The sequence below is a fragment of the Corvus brachyrhynchos genome, unplaced genomic scaffold (genome assembly GCF_000691975.1).
Source record: "Corvus brachyrhynchos isolate BGI_N302 unplaced genomic scaffold, ASM69197v1 scaffold101, whole genome shotgun sequence".
Classification (NCBI taxonomy): domain Eukaryota; kingdom Metazoa; phylum Chordata; class Aves; order Passeriformes; family Corvidae; genus Corvus; species Corvus brachyrhynchos.
In genome coordinates this window covers 23,145,929-23,167,229 of record NW_008237239.1, presented here as the reverse complement: position 1 = coordinate 23,167,229, position 21,301 = coordinate 23,145,929, and the positions used below count along the sequence as shown (strand labels likewise).

Sequence of the window (21,301 nt, the reverse complement as noted above, 5' to 3'; positions counted from 1 at the left end):
TTGTACAACAAAATTTTTCTTGTTTAATTTTGATTTTGCTTAATTTAGGAAGGGGGTGCAGGGAGGGGGATGTGTCACAACCAATCAGTTGGGCTGTGATGTTTGTTATAAATTCTCACCAGGATGAACAGACACAAGGCCATGGGTCAGGAACTCTTGTTCTTTGCTCTGTAGTCATTCAACTCCAGCAACCAGCCCACTATTGAGACTCAAAGGGTGTTGACTAATGAGCCCTCAAATTTGTACAATAGACTTCCACAAGTGGTGGCTAACAAGCCTTTAATTCTGTACTGTACACTTCCATAAGCTCTCAGCTCCTCACAGGAAACGTCTCAGGTTTATTTTGGTGGGAATTGAGAATTCTTAGCCTGGCAAGGTTCCATTCCCTGCAGGCTGTGACAAGCAGATATAAACACATGCCGAAACTGCTGTATGATTCCAAGGCTCACCTTTTGTCTGCAGGACCAGTTTGCCAAGGTTATAAACTTACACATAGGGAAGAGCATGAAATTGCTTTGGTTTTTTACATCACCATTTGAGCAGCTTTGCACGAACATCATCTGCCTTGCCAGTAGAAAAAGCTTTTCCATTAATAGTTACAAAATGAGGGGACTTTTTGAAGCTATGTTGCCAAAAGCAAATGGTTTGAATTTTAATGTGGCTTTGAGTTCAACATTTTTTCCTTCCTCTGTGTGTTAATTTCCACTTATATCCCTAAGGATTTACCATGTATTACAGTACTTTTCACAGGAATTCTCTTCATCTGATTTTAAGCTTTAGGTGGATCCTCTTGTCTGGTCAGCTCATTAACATTAAAGTTTCTGCAGTTTGAAATACAGGAGCAAGAAGGGCCTTAGGCTGCCTAAACCTAGCAATACCCAGCTCCAACAGGGAATAAAGGCAGCATAAGGAAGCTCAGAAGCTCCTGGGAAGCTTGTCCTAGAGGAAGGGCAGAAAAGCTCGTGTGGTGTGCAGAGTCCAAGTCATTTCCATTTGCATTTCACAGGTGCCCAGGATGGCATCAGCCCCCAGTTTATGCATGAGCATCTTTCCTCTCTTCTGCCAAGGGCCAGGAGGGAACTGAAGAGTGCAGGGACACAGGGAGCTGCTGCCCTCTTAATCCTTTATGCAGAGGGCAGGGAAACCAATGGCTGCAGTGGGAAAATGTGCTCTTCCCCTGGCAAGGCAGGTGCTGTTCCCTTTGAACACGGAGCTGACAGTGCAGCAACAAGCAACAAGTAAATAACCTGCTCCACCCAGCGTCTGCAGCTTGAGATGCAGCACTGGGGAAGACAGAAAAAGGTTTTGCTGTAATCCCTGGCCCTGTCATTCCCTGTCCCTACTCAGAGGGCAGGGGAACAAATGACCTCAAGGTACACAAGGAAGATTACTTGAAATATCTGGCTGCAGCACCAGATCGTGTTCTGAGGAGAAAGATGGATGGGATGTTGACATGATGGGAATAGGACAACCACACACACGCCCACTCTCTGATGAAAGAAAAAAAGCACCTGTCTAGTTTGGCCAACTTCCAATTTTTCCTTCAAAACGTTTCCCTACTGTCATGATGGGACACAAAGGGTTTCTCGTGACATTCTGTAGCACTGTTATTGCTTCCATTCATATACACAAAAAGGTAGAGAAGGTGTTTTTAAAATACTTCTTTGAAAATGTGCTGGTTAAGACTTCATTTTAAATATTAAATTAGTAAAAGCTCTATCAAAGTATTTCCTTCTAATTTAAGGGAACTTCCTCAGCAGAAAACAGTTCTGTACAGACAGTGCAATATGTTCTCCATCCACACACAGGAAAGGTTTTTCCACCTACTCCCCCAGACAGCTTTCACTCCACAAGAGGCAAGAACTGTGCTTCTGTAAGGTTTGCATGAGCTCTGGTAAATGTACTTTAAGCAAACATTTTTATTACCTATGGTAAGTATCCTTCTGTAAGCAAAACCATCATTCCTGTTCCTGTATCATATTTCCACTACAGCGTTGTAGGTCAAACTCACATTTATTTCCTGCACAGTAATACTTTATGTGGATACAGCCTAACTCCTTTGGTTTTGACTTCTAATAGAGGGTGTGGGGAAAAATACAATAGCCCATAGGCAAATTGCATGTTAATTCTGTATTTTTACAGCTGAAATTAAGTTTATTTTTGGAGTAGCAGAAGGGAAGAGGAAAAAAGACCCAGTCAGACTAAGAGAAGCACCACACATGAGCTCATAACACTCAGCCCACAAACACAGGTACAACAGGAGCTTCAGCAAACTCACACCTGTACTAAATAAGGAAAATCAATGTCATTTTTATCAGACATCACCATGCATTGGAAAAAAAATGCACTACTTAGTTTTAAGCAAAACCTTTATTTTAGCTCATAGGCTTGTTTGTATTAAAAACAGTTACTTCAAAATCAAATTCACATAAAATTCAGCATGTAAATGAACTGAAGTTGTCATTGGTCAAGATCAAATTCTGCAAGACAAGGGCTGTGAATGACAAGACAAGGGCTCTGAATGCCATTGGAACAACCTTGAGTGGCAACAGAGAAAACTGGGATTGTCAGCAGGAGCAGCTCCTGCTTTACAGGCTGAGGAATCAAACTGCCCCCTCCTTCAGTCGATTTTTAAACACCAGCTGCACAGCAGGGCCGTTTAATGATTTCTCTATTTCCCATAAATTCACTCAGCAAGGATTGAAAACAGCATCCCAGTTTAATCTGCTGCTTCACAGGAGTGAATTCTCTTGAGTCTTGTTAGAGGCACTGCTATTTTCTGCCAGCAATCAAAGTACTTGTCTTAAAACAATTTCCTTACAACACCAACAATCAAGCTACATTATATACACTTCAATTGTACAATTATCTTCAAAAAATGCCCGTGTACAAAATAGGTTATTTTATTTAAAAAAAAAAAAATCACATGCTAGATTTCAATTACATCAACATTTGAAAATAACTGAAAAAATTGATAAATAACATTCCAATTTATTAGGAACACGCCTGCAAGCAAGTGCAGAAGTATCTGCACTATATTTAATATTCTAATAAGCTTTTTAGGGCAACTTGTGCTATAAACCTCATGTACAAAGTGTGTGAAAAGCTCTTACTTGTGACAATAGAATAAAAGCTAATTAAGTAAGCAAGAGTATTTCAGTAAAATTATTCTACTTATGAAGTAAATACCACAAGGGCATCTCATTTACAGCCAGTTAGACAAAGAACACAGCTAGTGACCAGAACACATACATTAGTTAAAAAGTCAAATATATACAAAAATATATTAGAAAGTGGTTGAGTTTAACCACAGGCTCATGTAAAAAATGTTGTTTTAAATAGCAATAGCAAAAAAATAGCTATTTCTCTATCTGCAACAGTACAAAAGGCAACACCTACATATGAGGTAGCAATGCCAAATTAAAAACAAAAAGAAACCAAAAAACAACAACTTTGGATTGAGGAGCATTTCCTATATTTTCATAGCATATCTGTCAATACAAATATTTAAATGAACACTTTAATTGTTTCAAGAATTAACTACATTAATTTACAAACCCCTTTATTCAATTAACTCTTTTTTTTTTTAATTACTGGAAATTGGTTTAGTTACTGATTTCTCCTGTTTCTAAAAAAGCTGTTGCATTTTCAAACCCAAACACTGTACAGCAAAAACATGGAGGCTTTATTATACACACTTGGTAAACACTATGGTACATTAAGACTTAATTTACAAAGATGAGAAGAAGCCAACTGTGGTCATTTTATCCTTTTGTGCCTAATAGGCAGACACTGCACACTTTTGCTACCCCATGTTCAATGCTAGAGGCAAGATGAGGGTTCACTACTCCCTTCCACAGCCACAGCAAGTGTTTGAAGTGTTTCAGCTCTCTCCAGGAGCGTGAGCCACAAGCGTGGCTTCCGTCTCTACGGCCAGGGGCACTGCCAGGCAGCGGCTCAGAGCTCCCCCTGGGCTGTGCTGGAACTGCCTCAACAATGTGGGGTGGGAGAAGGGACAGCTGTGCCCCTTCTCCCAATTCCATCCCTTTGTCCTCCTGCAGGTGCAGGGCAGGAGGGGCCAGCTGAGCCTCTCTGACCAAAAAACTCCCATCAATGAAAAGCCAGGAGGGGAACAACCATCCAGCTGAGCTGTGCCAGTTCTGGCCATGGTGCTGCAGGCCCCTCATGTGGGTCAAATACTCTGCTTCCAGCTCCACTGACCAAAAAGACCCTGCTGCTCCTCCAATTCAGGCAACTAAATTGGACATCTGAAGTTAGATGGTACGAGTAATACCAAAAAATGAACTGGATGGAATTTCAGCATTTATTGTATTAAGAAAATAATATACTTTACATCACAGTGCTTAATTAAATGCAATAAAAAAATGTAAACTCAGAATTCTAGATAAAATTTAGCTTGAAAAATTAGCGCTCGAAGTTTTGAAAATTCACAATTTTTAAAAAATTGAAGTCACAGACAGTCAGTTCACATAACTCACATCCTGACGCTTACTTGTAAGTAACACCTTCAACGCACTCCAATGTTTGGTCGGGTTTTGTTGGTTTTTTTTTAAAAGCCTAAATACCAAATGACCAAGTGCAAAGGTAAGAGGTATCTTTTTCTCTGCAAGGAAACTAACTGTAGCAATAATTTGCAAATGAGGCCTCTGGAGTGCTCTAGTAGATGTAAGGGAATATGCGGTACGGGACACGCTGGCAATACCTCTCCCACGCCAAGCCATACTTTTGCTTACAGTGGTGTTCATCACGAGCCTCTCGATGAACAAGCAAGCAGATGAAATAGATCACGTAGAAATAGGGTAAAATGTGATTAAAACCTGCAAAGGGAGAAAGTCAGCTTAGATACAGACAAAAATCCAGAGATGGTAGCTATTAACAACATGTTCGAAGCTGGTGACACACACTTGCTCAAGATTAGAGCATTTTATACTCCTAAAGCATCAAATACTCAGCAAGACAGTGCAAAAATTGTGAGACATGTTCACATGCAGATAGGAAAAGACCCAAAACCCCACAAAAAGTAATTCTTAAAATTTAGAGTCATAAAATCTACCAATTTCACTCTCAATGCATGCAAAACTGGCACAAGTTTTAAGTTCTTTAGTTATCAAAACCAGATTTCCAGTTAAATCTCCGCACCACTGAACTGCCCCACACAAGGTTTTCTCTACTTTGGCTGCAGACATGAGTCCAGCTTTGGTCAGAGCACACGACTTGACTTGTGGAAGAAGAGACTGGAAACAACCCAGAAATGTGAGATTGCAGCCCAGAAAGCCAACTCTGTTCTGAGCTGCATCAAGAGGAGCGTGGCCAAAGCAGGCCAAGGCAGCTGATTCTGCCCTGCTACTCTGCTCTCCTCAGACCCACCTGAGCACTGTGTCCAGCTCTGGGGTCCCCAGTACAAGGAAAACTGTATTTATTAACAGACACTTTGAAAGATAATTTCATTCTGTGTTTGATGACCTTGTTTTAAATGTATTTCATTTAAAGTCATCACTATATGTGGTAGCCCTTGTCTCCAAGCAAACTCCCACTCTGGGAGAACTTCAGTTAAAAACACACTCACTAGCCTCAAAAATTTAAGGAAAAAGTAATTACCAAGCATGTCCCACTGTTATTGAATGATAAAGTGAGAGAGAGAAAGATGAGTAGAATCTATAGTACGGTATGTGAAACCTGCAGCAAGTTAGAAAGAGTAAAATGGAAGAGAAAGTGTGTTTCATTAGACTTATGACACAGAAATCTGCCATTCAATAGGGTTTACTATCTCAAATAATTGCCACTTGGCATTTCAAACCCAGTCAGATGCCAAAACATAAAAGCATTTTTGCTAAAATCCACTTTAGTCTCAGAAACTTACCACAGGGGAGGGACCATGCTAGAGCCATGATGATGTCACCGAGGTAATTAGGGTGACGAACAAAACCCCACCAACCCGTGACAAGAAGCCCTTTTCCAGTTGCAGTGGGTATAAATTTCAGATCTGTGAACAGAGTATTGTGGTGAATGCAACAATCAAAATATGCATTTAAATACCACAGAGAGCCACTGTACAACAATGGAATGAAAAATGTACTCACTGGCCAACTTGGGATCTGCTGGATTCCGGCGGAAATTGTTTTTCTGAGAGTTTGCACTACGGAATATGTAATACCCAACACCTGAAAAATTAACATGATGTATTTTGCATTTTCAGTATTTTTCAGTTTTCTCTGCTTCAACAAAAGCACTCACATGCCCTTTGCTACTCTTATTCCATCACAGTCTCTTCCTCAGAGATGCAACTGATATTTTCTGGTTCTCAGAGCTCTAGCAAGATAGAGATGCTGTTGGAAACCTGCATTCCATATGCTCCCTCTTGTTACTGACTAACTTTGAAGAGATTTTGGAGAAGCTTTATTTTCCCATCTACCTTTACATCTGTATCTGACAGGTTATTAACGTAACACTGAGTCTGAAATTCACATGAGGTGATGTGCTGCACTTTGTAAGATTACAGCTCTATTTAGCAGCCTAACACTTTGCTACAGCACCTACTCCATAAACTGACCACCCATTTACAAGATCATGGTAACAAAAGAACCAGGCAATGAATTATCTGGGTTTGAAATTCATATCCCACATAATTTTCACACAGCAGCTTAAACTTGCTTTTCCCAAAACTGTATTGAAAAAAGATGATCACAACATACTTTGAATAAAGATGTTATTTAAAAAAAAATAAATAGAAACCCAAGAAAAAACATTGGGCGAAGTTGAAAAAATGATGTTCTATTTCTCAAATATTAAGTTGCATGCCTTCTTATTTTTTCCAATTCTTTGTCATGTCTACAAAACACAAGTGGGTTTTTTAAGGTTTACTATGCAGATAAAAGGGACAAACAAGGCTACGTTGGTGCAAATTTAAGGTTGCCTAAAGATGTGAGACCTTTTCTCAAAGTACTCAGCTTTGATGAAAAGAGATGTTTTCCACTGACATATATAACTGTAGGCATCAGGGAAGGAGATGCAAATAATTACATTTTCCCTAGGTTCAGTAAAGCATAGCAAACAAGGTACTGACTTCTTTTTTATGAGTCACTCAGATTGACTTAAAAAGGCATCTATTAAATTCAAAATGTTAAGTCACTTCTTCAGCTCCAGACAGCACCCACCTAGAGCTGCCTCTCAACAGAACAATTATGTGTTCAGAGTCCCACCTACCCTTCATTTACTAAAATGAGAATTTATTATATTCTTTGTATTTAACAGTAGCCAGACAATGACTGCTGCATCTGAGCTAAAGCTTCACCTCCCATCTCGAAGAAACAAAATCAGAACCATGTTGTAACCAACAGCAACAATAACATTTACTGTAACTTACAGTTCAGAACAGTAATTGCAGCAGCAACAGGCCAAGTAATTGTGATGGGATGACCCACTAAGTAGAAGGCCTGCAGACTGTAGACAAATGGAACCCACACCAAATCTCCAAATGCCAGCATGAATCCAAATCCATCATGGGTAATATCCATTGTAGTCAAAATGGCTTCCTAGAAACAAGGAGGAAGGGATTTTAGCATTTACGAAGCTTCCTTTCCCTAACATTGTCATTAGAAATGGCAACACTTGAACAAGACTGGCACTTACCTCATTCCAAAGAGCATCCACCACATAGAGAAGCTGGAAGCTGTTCACAAGTATCATGGACAGGGATGGCATACTGAGATTGTGGATCTTCATCTCAGCCAAGAGCATTGCCAAGTTTATAACAACCTAGGTCAGAAAAAATTTTACTTAAAAATTTACTTAGAAAAGATCCCTTTTTTTTCTATTACACTACAGGACATTTTAATACAGGTATTTTTGATGAATGTTTAAGTTTTAAAAAATAATCCCTTATTTCACAACTCAGTTTGCAACTAATCACATTTCTGAAGCACTATTACCTCAACATATGAATACTCTGAGAAGGGTTTTCATTTGCCACAAAACAAATGAGCTAGAAATTTCCTTCAAGTGAATAAAAACAGTCATTAAAAATCTAACAATATGGAATTATTTTTCTGTACTCATTTATAAGTATATATACAGTATTTACGAATACATATATCTCCTTAATATCAATTATATGTATACGTGTGTGTAAAAAAATCCCTCTGTGTAATATTTAAGCAAATAAAATAACTAAGATTACTGACTCACCCAGCCAATTAATCCTGGACGCAACTCACAGAAGTATTTGAGGTCAAAACTGCCAATCCGAGGGTTTAATTCACCTTCAAGTGAATAAAAACAGTCATTAAAAATCTAACAATATGGAATTATTTTTCTGTACTCATTTATAAGTATATATACAGTATTTACGAATACATATATCTCCTTAATATCAATTATATGTATACGTGTGTGTAAAAAAAATCCCTCTGTGTAATATTTAAGCAAATAAAATAACTAAGATTACTGACTCACCCAGCCAATTAATCCTGGACGCAACTCACAGAAGTATTTGAGGTCAAAACTGCCAATCCGAGGGTTTAATTCATGTCCAGTAAAGAAATCATAAATAAAATACCCTGCAGGTAAGACACAACCTCTGTTAGCAATACTCTTCCTTTTATCTGCCACTACAATTCTCCCCATAAATAAGATCCCACTTTCCACTTATGTTCTCTCATTACAAATTTTAAAAAGCCTTCAGACTGGAAAAAAAAAAATTTTTGAAGAGTATTTGCAAAATACAAAACAAAATCTACAGAGTTTGTATTTTAAGATGCCCTAATATTTTATTTATTAGGGGGACTAACCACTTTAGAAGTTCTCCCTGACACTTGTTCCTTCTTTATTTTCAGCCTTATACTGAAGCTCACATCACTGTGTCTATGAACATGAACATCTGGCATTAATTAATTTTACATTTCCTCCTATTTCATTGCTTTTGTCTGGGAGAAAGAATTCCCTTTAGCTGTGACAACTACCCATCCTTCAAAAAAGGTGGACAAGAAGGAAAATACCATGCCCTGACTTCATGGTATCTGGGATTGAGTTTGCAAAAAACAACCACTTCACAGAGCAATTACAGAATGCTACTATGCCACTTACAGAGACTAGAACTTTTTTAAAAAGGACAATTTATGATAATTTGCAATTTCTCTTCACACATATAACATGCTGGACTAACAATGTAACTAAGGATATCTGAACATTTCAGTACACAAAATGGTCTGTCCATAAGCTCTCTTTCTTAGTCACCCTATGGTCACTTTAAAAAGCAGTTTGATATTTAATGCTAACACACTTCTCAATCTCTCTTTTGTCCTACAAAACCGTCTGTATATAATTGATACTTCCTAGGCAGGCAGTCTCATGACTGAATGAAAATCTCTTTTGAAAACTCCATTCAGCTAACTAGATTTAAAAGCACACAGCAAGATGCAAGTTTAGGAATGCTCTTTAATTTCAAGTCCTGTAGCTCACTTCCCACTGCCAAAACATCTACATTCTTCTGTTTCTCCTTCCATTCCCAGCTGTTTCAAAGCTGCACTGGCAGAGGCACAATGAACCAACCTACACCAAGCCTCTTAGACAGAAGCTGAAAACTGAGAAGAAGGAACTGTCCTCTCACCTCTAAGGGACTAGACCAGCCAAGATATGATTCTATAACTATTCCAGAAAATCCAAGTAACATTTTAAACATCTTACAGTATCAGAGTGAGACCAAAAATATGCCATTTAACTTGCAACATTACTTTGGTAGAAAGTAAAAGTCACAGTATTATAATAACCAAACCTAAATCTAGCCTTTAATTTGTAAAAATGGAACTAGAGCAAACAACTGGAAAGAAATTATCCAGAATGTTCTAACTCACCAGAATTTCCACCTGGTGCTAGTTCTTCCTCAGGTGCTTTCAGGGATCGAACATACAGATAAATGCTCAGTGCCAAAGAAAAAGCTGCAGCTGAGACTGCAAACTGCATGAAGTGATCATACAAATAATGAAGCTCAAATTGAAAGTATAGCAAAACTCCAATAGCTGCAGCAGTCAAAATAAAAGCATAAAACCCTAAAGGATGTAGAAGAAAGACATATTAGTCAAAATAAAAAAAAACAATTTATGGTTCTAGTAGGACCTACCTAATCCAACCCTTCCCGCGTTTTTACTTCTTCCAGTATTTCTCCATATTCCAGTAACATTTTAGACATCCCGTGGTTCAAACTTCTGGGGCACAGCAATTTAACCAAGAGACTCTAAGCCCTGAAACTGTGCTCACCAAAACGACAAGAGGCAGGAACATTCTGAATGCTTCTCCATTTTTTATGACATAGGATCTAATTTCAGATTTTAGTGGGAAAATGGACACTGACACTACTAATGGATAATGATAGCACGTTACAAAATCTTATCTGTGGGACAGCTGAGGCAACCATATGCTTATCCTTGAATTATCTTCATATATACCTTGATACAGATAGCAGTAATTAAAGTATTAAAATAACTCATCAAGCCAAAACTTGAACACAAAAACTTCTGCATACTTTGAGAGTATAAAATCATGCAGAATGGACTGATGCCCAAAAAGGAGCAGGCAGTTCTCTGCTGCTGTCAGCTAAGGACCTTCTACTGATCCCTTCACAGGTCACAGGGGTTGAGGTTAGAAGGAACCTCCAGAGATCTGTTCTAGTTCAGATGGAAGCTCCTGTATTTCACTTATTGCCCATTGCCTCCTGTCCTGTCACTGTCATCTACCTTTCCTCAAGAAGGGTTTTAAATTTGCTTTGAAAATTAGTCTTTGAAGCACCAAGATGATGGCTTTTTTTTTAATAATGCAAATGTTGTAGCTTATGTCCTCCCTTTATCAGAATGCAGGAAGAATTGCAGCACTATGGCACAACTAAAGACAAAAGTCCAAAACCAAGAAAGCTGTGAGACAGCCTCAATGAGACTCACTTTTGCAGAATGCAATTCCCCTGGTTTCTATCATTTACAGCCCTGTTCCAACTTTAAAATGGTGCCTCTTACCAGACTACGACAAAATTTGGCATTTTTAATACAGTATTTGGATTCCACTACCTCCAGACAGTGTTCTTGAACTAATGAAATAGGTAGTCTGGAGCACCTACAAGGCACTAAAGTACATTTTCCTGTTTAAGCCAGAAAAAGCAGGACTGCTGATGTATGTTAAACACTTAGACCTGGATAAGAAGCTTGTCTTATTCATAGGCACTGAAATCAGTTCTAATTAAGGACTCAGAACCGTTCTTTGACATGCAGGAAGAAGAACATCTTAAATCAGTTACAACATACTTCTTATCAGTCTGTAAATCAGAGACATCCAAGATGATCGAGACACGAGGTAAGATCCCTTCAGATCACTCCTCCTGCACAGTCCTTGTTACCTGAGCATCACCAACTTTTTCAATAGACAAGTCCCTGTTTAGCAATTATGCAAGGCATGTGACAGGAGTCACCAGTCACAGCTGGATACAGCTCAGGTGCCCTGTACAGTGTAACTCTTGCTCTGGGGGCACTTAGTTCCTGATGATTACTAACCATCTTTCTCCAAGAAAAGGTTCATCCTATTTTATCCAAGATTTACAACAGATACACTCCCTGGTCAAACTGTATCTTTCATCACTCGTATTTCATGGCACTGAGCACAGCAAATCACACAATGGAATCAATTTTAGAATAACCAACTGCAACATGCTTACCATTTATCCGGTACTGCAGTTTCCTTCCATTTGAAAGGGGCAGGCCTTCTACAACCTGGGAAGAATAAAACATCAGTGTTCAACAAAGTATTTTCTGTGGGCCCTTCAGGGGAGAAAAACGAAGCACAGCTCTGTCAGAAAGACATTCAATCAAAGCAACCAGCTGGACACACACAGACCTGAAGCTCATGCACTGTTCTAAAAAGCATACTCTGGACAGCAAAAGACTAACAGTTTCAAATAAAAACATTTCAAAAATAAATCTCTTTCAAACCAGCCTGAAGAAAGCAGAACTGCTCCAATCACTGTAAACATGCACAGCAATACAACATCACTGAAGGATCTACTTAAGAGTGTCCTTGCAGAATCTGCCAGTAACCCTCAGGTCACAAAAGGGGGAAAGAGAGCCCTTGCCTGATATACACATGGCTAGAATGGTTTATAGCTTCCCAAAATGCTGCAAACCCATAAGAAACCAAGTATCAAAATAGCTTGTGAATTTACAAGTCAGATACCTAAAATTCTTCTAGAATTCCATCAAGCTAAGTTTATCCACACTTTCATCTGATTACCTACTGCCTTCTCTACTGAAAGGCTCTGAAATGCAAAAATTATTAACCAGCTGTGCTGTTTTAAGCTTACAGAAATGCAGCATCCATATTCCAGTTTATGATGAAAAACTTATTACTTACAAATTCACTGCATTGAGAACATACCCCACCTTCCAGTCTAACACACAGTTTAATTGCCCATAAGGACCCAAATGCTCCCAACAGCCTACCTTTCCAATTGGCAGCAAGTAAAACACAGCTTGAAGGAAAAACCACAGAAGAAAGACACCAAACACCCTCCACTCCCAAAGACTCTCAAGTGCTGGCAGAGGAGGGAAGTTCAGAAGACTCGGGTCATCTTGTTTGCACATCAACAGCAAGTAGAATACAGTAGCAGGCAGGAGAAATATCAGCATGAAGGTCCCTGTAAACAGACACATTTAGAAGGTGAGCACAGAAAATAAAACAACCTAGTTTCAATCCCATTAAAAAAGCTCAATATTAACTTCAGTATCAAAGAAGAGGTTGTCATTATCTGCTCCTGAACAAGAGAGCAGCTGTCCCATAGTCATTTAACATGACACTGAGACATACTTCTCACTGCCATACAAGGTCATCTACTGCAGGATCACACCCATTGTGTCCCTGGTCAAAAAACCACCTAAAGAATACTTTACTGTCAAGTTTCAAGCACTCAAGTTTTGAAAGTGTAAAAACTTTGCTGGTTATCCTTAAATTTCATCAAGAAATATTTAAATCTCACTGTGCAAGGGATGGCACAAGATCTTCTTATGTATTGCACATAAGAACCAAGCTCAATAAAGGTTCTTTGACTGCCACCAAATCACGTGAAACACGACCATATTACTTTGAATTCTGCAGCCAAGGTCCAAAAATGGAAAAGCAGTCCTTGACATGGCAATGTGGTCAGTAAGTAGAAACCCACAAAATAGTACTAAATTTCAACTATTAAGACAACTTGCACACATACCAATTCTTCCCCCAAACTCCAGCTCCTTTGTTTTTGATGGTACTTTCTCAATTGGTTTTACTGCCACAAAAGTCTTTTTCTCTGAAAAGATCTCTTCTGTTTTCTTGTCATCTTTCCTTGAACGCAGGCTGTACTGCTCAAGCACACGCTTGATTTCCAAGTCTGGTTTTAACTTTTGCTGTTAATGAATAAAAATAATTTACTAAAAAGTTTCCAAGTGATTTTACTTTTAGTCCAAAATTTTATATTTCAGAGGACATTACTCACTATAAAACACCAATATACAGTATCTTCTACTTCTATACAGTATACTTCTTTATCCATTCATATAAAGAGACTGCTAAAACCAGTCACTGTAACCAATTAGGCCATGATTACAGATCAGCAGCAGTTCCAGTACACATCATCCATTGCCACCCTCCTCCTTTCCCTTCTGCCATACACCTGGGCATTAGCTAACAAGCAGGACTAAGGCAAAAAAAAAAACCAAATCACTTTCTCTGTAGCAAACTTACTTAACCTCTAAGTTTTATGTTGCCTTCTATTTCTGCTTGATCATTGTATTGCCCTTTTCTAGGCACTTCTGAGAGAGCCAAGCTAGGAACGTGACAAAACGCTAAGAGCAAATTCCATGTTCCTACCTCCAAGATGATGCAGGATGTGTCATTTTTTTCTGTACTTTCAGGTTCACCATTGTACCTTTTGGTGTTATTCTCACTCGGTTTCTGGTTAAAAGAAGAAACACAGTTTAAGCTTTCTGAAATTAACAGCCGCATCAAGAGCAAGTATATAATGAATAATTAAGAACATTAGCTAGTTTTTTGTCCACTGCAGCTGCTCTGGTTCTCTCCACAGCAATACAAGTGGGTTCAACACCCAAAGTATGGATAGTTTCAGCTCACAAACAGGAGAAACAAATTAATTTAAGGAAAAGGTTGGGTTTTTTTAATAAATAGTGAAATTATGAGAATACAGCTTCCAAGTTATTTTAACTCATCATTAGCAGCTGCCAAGTACAAAATACATGTCTATTTAGTAATGCCACTAAACAAACAGATGAAATTTCAGTGTCCTATATATGGCACTGTTCTGTAGAACTGAAAGTTCAGTTTTCCATTAAATATCTTTGAAGAAATAAATTCTCTTGTAAAAATTCTTCTCTTGAGTCGAGTTTAAACAACTCTGGGATTTCAGCTAAAGTTTTGTTGAAGAGAACCTGGTCTTTCCAATCATACAACAGCCAACAGATCAATCCTACTCCTCAGACAGAAGCCAGGACAAAAGCACCAGAGATATTTTACCCTGTTAACCCAAAAGGTTAAAAGTACAAAAAGTAAATGGTATCTGCTGGCTAAAAAAACTACTTAAAACCAGCTTATGATCCACAGGCAGTGGATCACACAACTCAAGAGTGGCTCACTGCAAAACAAACCCCACAGCTGTTTCAGAGCAAAAGATTAGCAATTTACTACACCTACCTAGCTGGTTTACATTAATCTGGTTTAGTTTAGCTGAAACCTAACTAAAACCTGTCCATTTTCAATAGATCAGCAGAATGCATTTCCAGTTCAAGGGTCTGTCTCAGACAAGTGAGAAGCCATCTCAAGGGCACAAGAGGCAGAAGAAACGCTGTCTCTTCATAGAGAAACATCAACTCTTCTTCTCCTCACTTACAAATCACCAGAACCATTTTTAGTGCTTCATCTTCACAAAAATGATACGAACAAATCTAATAAATTTCAGCTAAACACCAGATATTGGTAAACTTAAAAAGCTTTACGGGTTAGTTTTTATAATGAAACCAGTTTTGCAATATTATCCATCAGCAAGGCCACATTTAAATATTCCACACTGCATGTTTTCCACTACTATTGTAATGAACTGTATATGATAACAGAACTCATTTTATTTCAAATCCTAATACCTGCCTGCTATGTTCCAATCACCACATCTAAAGGTAAACTAACTTCCTTTGCCCCATTTCACAGGTGGAAGGTAATGGCTAACAATGACTCCAGCATTAAAATATAAAAAAATCTGTGTTTGTTTGGATTCTGAGAAGTTTGCAGTATCACCAAATTCAAATGGAACTTTATAGCCTTGGTTTACCTCTCAAGAATTTCCTCAAACTCTGCAAGCTAGAAACCCTATTTCTAAAGAAAAAAATGGCAGTTCGGAGATACACTTTTGCAGGTAATTATGCTGTCCAGGGAACACAAACTGCAGCTGGCTTTTACAATGATAAACCCAGTACACATAACACTAATCTTTCACAAATAGCAAAAGTTTCTTTTAATAAAAATCCAGCAAATCCACACCCAAAAAACCAACCAACAAGTAAAACTAATACCACTAGAGCTAAGCTGGTCTCCTGCAAGGTTTTCTTTTTGTCATCTTTGTGTTCTCTGCTTTGGGAAGCAGAACGACGTCTGCCCTTTGCTGGCCGACCAGGGGACCGAGAGCGAGATCGAGATCTGCTGCTACTTCTTCTGGAGGGGGAACTTGAAGAAGACTGGCTCTTCCTGTGCTTGAATGATGACTGTGACTAAAAGAAAGATGGAAAGAAAGCAAAATCTTATCTATGTCCCAAAGAACAATTTTAGAAACATGGGGGTTTTTTTGTGCTGAGGATTCTGGCATGCAGTTCTATAGATCTGTCTGGTATTTCCTTTACTGATGCTCTACAAAGCGTGTTAAGAAAGAGCAACTGCAGAATACTCATTTTGCTGGCAATTCCCAAAAAATCCTGTTCCAATTCCAACTGCTGCTGACAATTCCTGTTGAAGCTACAGAAATCAGGCTATGGGTGTAAGCTACCAGAGTGAGCACCAAGCTGTTTAAGCATACCACCCTCACGATCCTGTGCATAGGGAATTGAGAACTGTCTCATAAGCCCCCAGAGACTGCTCTCACTTCCACTACTCAGCTTTATTAATGCATTTGACATAGCAAGGTTCATCATCTGTGTGAGGCAGCAGAGAGCAAATCAACACTAGAAAAACCCAAATCAGCCCAATCGTTTCATTATACGCGGTAACTAATTTCATAAACGACTCCAAAAGCGCTGTTTGATTTCTCTGTGAAGTCTACAATGCTCATTTTCCCATGTAAAATTTCCACAATGCAACTTCTATAATGCATAAATGTTTCATGACAAAGAAAGGCATTTTCCCAGCTTAAGTCTGCTAACCTGCAAGCAGAAGTAACACGTTAAAAAGTCTTGAAGCAGTGAAAACAGTTGCCTACCTCAAGGCAGAAACATTTTGGTCCCAAAACAGAAGGCCAGCTACTGGGCATGGACACTGCCACCAAGAAGTGACATTACAGTTCACATAAAGACACAAGCTGGCTTTGAACCTATGCAGGTTTCAGAACAGGCCACAGAAATGAACTACAGCGAACATTCAAACAGGGTTTTTCCTCCTGCTTTATTCAACTGAAACTTCTATGAAGTTTTAAAGGCCTTTATTAGTAACAAAAAATGAAATAATAAAGATATTAGGAAGGAATGTGCTTATATGACATGAACCTTTCTCAAGGGTTTGTAATTGTCATAAACACAGAAAAATACCTCATGAAGCCTCTGAGGACCTAAAACAATAAAAGCTATTTGCAGATGTTCAAGTATATGCTTGAAGGGCATGCACTGTTTATATTTACAGTGACACTCAACTACATCTTCCCATTTGTTTTCAAATTTTCTTATTTAGACATGGAAAACCATCAAATTAATATCAGCCCACTGATTACTACCTTCATAAGGTACCCCAAACAATTTTTCATGAAAAATCATGCTATAGAGTTCCTGCATGATCAGACTTGGTTTTCCTCAAAAATATTACATTTTTTCAACATAAACAAATAAAATAACCATGATACTTTAAAGATGGGGTCATTCTGAACTTCTGCTTGAGGTGCTACATAGGAAGAAGCTTTTATTTCGCACCAATTCCTTGAAGACACAGTTAATAAAAACTTGTAAAATGACTACCCAGTCACAAGTTGTACTTTCAGCTACAGCATAAAATCAGTATAATCTTCCTTTAAAAGTACCGATAATTAAATACAGGTGTACTCACCCTGATATCACTTTCTTTCAGTGCAAGTTCAGTTCCATCTTTGTACTTAACAGTATAAAGATGAGCAACATCATCATAACTGGTCACTTGTACTTCATAGTACAGGACACTTCCTGGCCAACGGCCCATCACCACCTCGCCATCAGCAAACTTCCGGCTTGGCATTTTCCAAACAGAATCCCTAGAAAATAAATCAGTCAGTCCACATGACAGCTACACATTAGGCTTCATTTTCCCCTACTCTCTGTATCATGTAACTGAAAAAGGGACACTTAAACAACTCTCCACTTTGAACACGGGAAAGGCTGTGTGATAAGAAAACAGCAGTGATCTCTTTTCCAAATCAACAGCAGACAGAAGAAATAGTCTTAAAATAGAGCGAATATTGAAGTTGCGCGTTCTGGAAAAACATTCAGATGTGTTAGGCTGGTACTGAACTATGATATACAATCTTCATCATGCAGCAAAGCACACCTTTGACCAAAATTACATCATGAAGCTCATCTTATCTAGCGGGAAATACGAATTACACGGTATTTAAGTGTCCTCTAACCCTCTTTTCCTGTGGTTCTACAGAAATGAATGAAGTCATGATTTCTAAACGTTAAATTTAAACATCCCCAATATCTTTAACACTTACAGCCACATTATACACTTTCCTCAGTTTATTATGCCAAACACTCAAAAGTTAGGAAACCTCAGAATTTGGACTCCTGTCTGGGTTTAATACTTTCTCTTTTCTACCTATTTAGCACAAGGGGCATAATGACTTTTCCAGGGGTCCGTGGGAAAACAAAGCACAGCATCAGAGCAATCACAAATCAACCTGAAAAACTAAATTCTATCCCCCTATCTGCACCATCAGGTTTTTACTTGATATTAACAAAACGTGGTGTAAGTGACTACTACCCTTGGTTCACCACACCAGGTGCTAGAAAAAAGCACAACTACAACTTCCGAGAAAGCTGTTTTTAAATGCAAAGTCCTGTAGAATTGTTTGTAAAGTGCTTTGTGTTATGTCATTGCCTTCTGAAAACAGATATCCAAAGTAGAATATACTTTAAATCTCAATGTTTCAAGTGAGACTACCTTAAAAGTCTAAGGCAAAATACACACTAACACATGTACTGGCACCATGTGTACAACAAACACAGAACTTAGAGTGGATGGCAGGGACAAGGACAAGACAGAAACCACAAAATGTTGGTATCAAAGCATTTTAACTTGTTTGCTTTATAAATAAGATGTGAAGCTGCACAAACTAAGGGGAACACAAGGCTAACTAGATAATCATTATATATTAACTAATCTACAGTGAAAAGTTAAGATTCTTGGGGAAAAAGTACTGTTAATATTCAATCACTGACCTTCATCACACACTGGGGGATGGGGGCTCAGTGAGGTTTTACAATCAACATCCATTCTGGTATTTTCTGATGCTGCTGCTGTTAAATTTTACACCTGTGTCGCTTTCCAAGTCAAAAAACAAAAAAACTCAACAGAATTCCCTCATATAGATTTTACTATTTATACTCCAAACTGCTTGAGAACAGAAACATCTGACCATCTCCTTTGCGGTATAAGATTTGAAGGAGAAAAAAAAAAAAGGTTTTATAATTTGGTTTCACTGACACTTGCCAGTTAGAAAAATCATGAGTTCTAGTCTGCGCTTGTAGGCACGTGCTATTCCAGCTCTTCTGAATTCCTACTCCTGCATCTTTCTTTTATCCCAGTCAGCTTAACCCCTGCAAATTCATACCCTGTTTCTTATGACTTCCCTATTTTCATTTCAAATTCTCCACTCTCTCCTTACCCCCTGCTGTCTTGGATTCTTTGTGGATTTTTCTGCCTTTTCTACCAAACCAGTTCCTCTTTGCCACCTCTGCTTAAGTCTGATCTCAATCCCCATCTCTATCTCCTTGCCCAGTTTTCTCACCCAAAAGACAGCTCTTCAGGACATCCATGTCTACGACTGCTCTTTCCCAGCCTCTTGCAGCTGCAGCTTCTTCCTGCTCTTCCATAAATAGTCTGAACACCGGAGCTCCACTGAGTGCACTCAGAGCTGTCACCAGATGTCATAACCTGATACATGACTTCATTTCCCCTCTGCTGCTGTACTTCCTACACCCCAGCCAACTGTTTCTTCTCTTGACCTGCAGCACCTCAGGCACCATCTGTAAACTTGGAGCCTGACCAGGACACAGCTGGTGGACCCTCAGACAAACTTGTGAAAAGCAGAATCTTTGGAGGGTAAATCCTTTTCAAAAAGGGTAACATCTTTTCATGAAGTTGTTACTAAGGACACCTACACTGCTATTTACAATTTACAGCAACCACTTCAGAATTTAGATACAATTTCATAGGGATAATAAAATGCTATTCTCTGCCAGATTTCAAAACCCAGCAGTTTTGTATGCAAACAAAGACAGTCCAAAGAACAGGTAACTTGTTGATTTAATTCTTGTGAAAGGCAGAAAGACCTTCCCCTCCTCCAACCTTGTTCTTAAAAGGAGCTGAAATTAGTTCTAGAAAATTGAAAAGTGTGGTTGAAGGACCTGTAGCTAAATCATGTAATGTAATTCAGCCTGAGATAGAGATCACCCATATGAAATTCCAAAATAATAAATAAGCAAGTGGAAATATCTTCTGACTCAAAAGTAATGAGCAGTCTTATTAATGGGACAACTTATGTATTTTTTCAATTCTTTTCCTTAAATATCACAGCTTAATAATAAGCTCAAACATTAAAATAAGTAAATATAACTTCTTAAGCTATCAAAAACAACCACTCTGTTCTGCACCCCAGTGCCTCCTGTGAGGGAGGTTTGCAATCCTCATTCCTTATATCCCACTTCAAAAAGCTGCACCTTTTAAAGGCAGCATTCATCTGATCAGATAACAAACACGATTACTGACATTGAGAGATAAAAAGACAGGAAGCCTTTCCAAAAAAAATACAGTTTAGAGATTACATTTTTAATTTACTGCTCTTTCAAGCCCTACACACCCCTGATAATTTTCATGGTATCAGCTGGCATCAGCCTAATATTCCCAGAAGTTTTGCACAAACTTTTGAATTCACAGGGTTTCAAAATATGAATCCAAAGAAAATGATTCCATATGATGAACCTGCACTGTACAGACACCTGATTGCAAGTTTAGTCACTTACTCAGGAGATGCAATTTGTGTTTTCTGAACCATTACTGTTTTCCTTTAGGAAACCAGAGTCTAAGAGAATGGATCAAAAGGATCCTAGCCTATACCAAGCCAAGCCAATTAATGCAAATCTCCCTGGAGCTTAAAAGTTGGTAAAGAATAAATGATTCTGCTGACTCAAACAAGAATGAAATAATTAAAAAGAAACTTGGGTGAGAAACATATTGCCCCATGAATGCATTTCTGGTCTTCTTAATGACTCTTTCACTAGATATGTGGGAACATATTACACTGTGGAGAAAGTGATGGCTGTTAGCTTGTAGCCACAGGGAGATCATACCCCACCAGCAGAAGCTGGGTACACAGTTTTAAGAATAAATAAACACTAAACAAGTTTTCCCTCTTGGAAGAGCAAAGCTCACACACACTCAGTGATGCCACTTACTAATTCTGACATCTCACCACTGAGGAGGGAGCCAGGTGAATGCAAGAAGAAAGGCAGGAAAATAAAGAAAACACTGACAGTCAAAGCTAACAATACACGGAAAGTTCCTACTGAATTCACCAAAGAGACTGAGCTGTGCAGGACCTTTTCAGCAACACCATTACTCTCTCCACATTTCTAGCTCTTCACCTTCAGAACGGTGAAGGCCTATCCCTGCCCAAGCCAACTTAACTTCACCACTAAAAACAAGCACAAATAAGCCCCGAGGTAAAAACAACAACCCATCAACCCTTGGGCTGGGAATCGAGGATCTTCCCTTTAAAGAGGCCTTCTGCCGGAAACACCCCGAGCGGAGGTGTTCAGCA

The 21,301-nt window shown here is 38.7% G+C and overlaps 1 protein-coding gene across 4 annotated transcripts; it reads right to left on the bottom strand.

Moving 5' to 3' along the window:
• Positions 1–2,351: 2,351 nt before the first annotated feature.
• On the bottom strand, positions 2,352–21,246 carry LBR (lamin B receptor). 4 transcript variants are annotated; one of them, XM_017730160.1, is made up of 15 exons: positions 19,271–21,245; positions 17,335–17,515; positions 15,606–15,800; positions 13,897–13,980; positions 13,256–13,433; positions 12,495–12,688; positions 11,714–11,768; positions 9,870–10,064; positions 8,536–8,576; positions 8,206–8,268; positions 7,651–7,776; positions 7,385–7,553; positions 6,102–6,182; positions 5,882–6,004; positions 2,352–4,838 (listed from the first exon to the last, which is right to left on the bottom strand). In XM_017730160.1, the coding sequence occupies exons 1-15, from the start codon at positions 19,423–19,425 to the stop codon at positions 4,678–4,680; spliced, it is 2,001 nt and encodes a 666-aa protein (XP_017585649.1). In that variant the 5' UTR covers positions 19,426–21,245; the 3' UTR covers positions 2,352–4,677. The 4 variants fall into 4 exon arrangements, with proteins under 4 accessions (XP_017585649.1, XP_017585648.1, XP_017585650.1 ...); XM_017730159.1 differs by having other exon boundaries at positions 8,206–8,242; positions 8,510–8,576; positions 19,271–21,243; XM_017730161.1 differs by lacking the exon at positions 8,206–8,268 and having other exon boundaries at positions 8,473–8,576; positions 15,609–15,800; positions 19,271–21,246.
• Positions 21,247–21,301: the final 55 nt, after the last annotated feature.

Coding starts and splice junctions, on each gene's coding strand:
- LBR (XM_017730160.1), bottom strand. CDS start 19,425: ATGTATCAGGTTATGACATCTGGTGACAGCTCTGAGTGCACTCAGTGG. Junction 10,065..11,713: donor ACTGCAGTACCGGATAAATG/GTAAGCATGTTG, acceptor TACATCCTTTAG/GGTTTTATGCTTTTATTTTG. Junction 8,269..8,535: donor TTACTGGACATGAATTAAAC/CCTCGGATTGGC, acceptor GGTGAATTAAAC/CCTCGGATTGGCAGTTTTGA.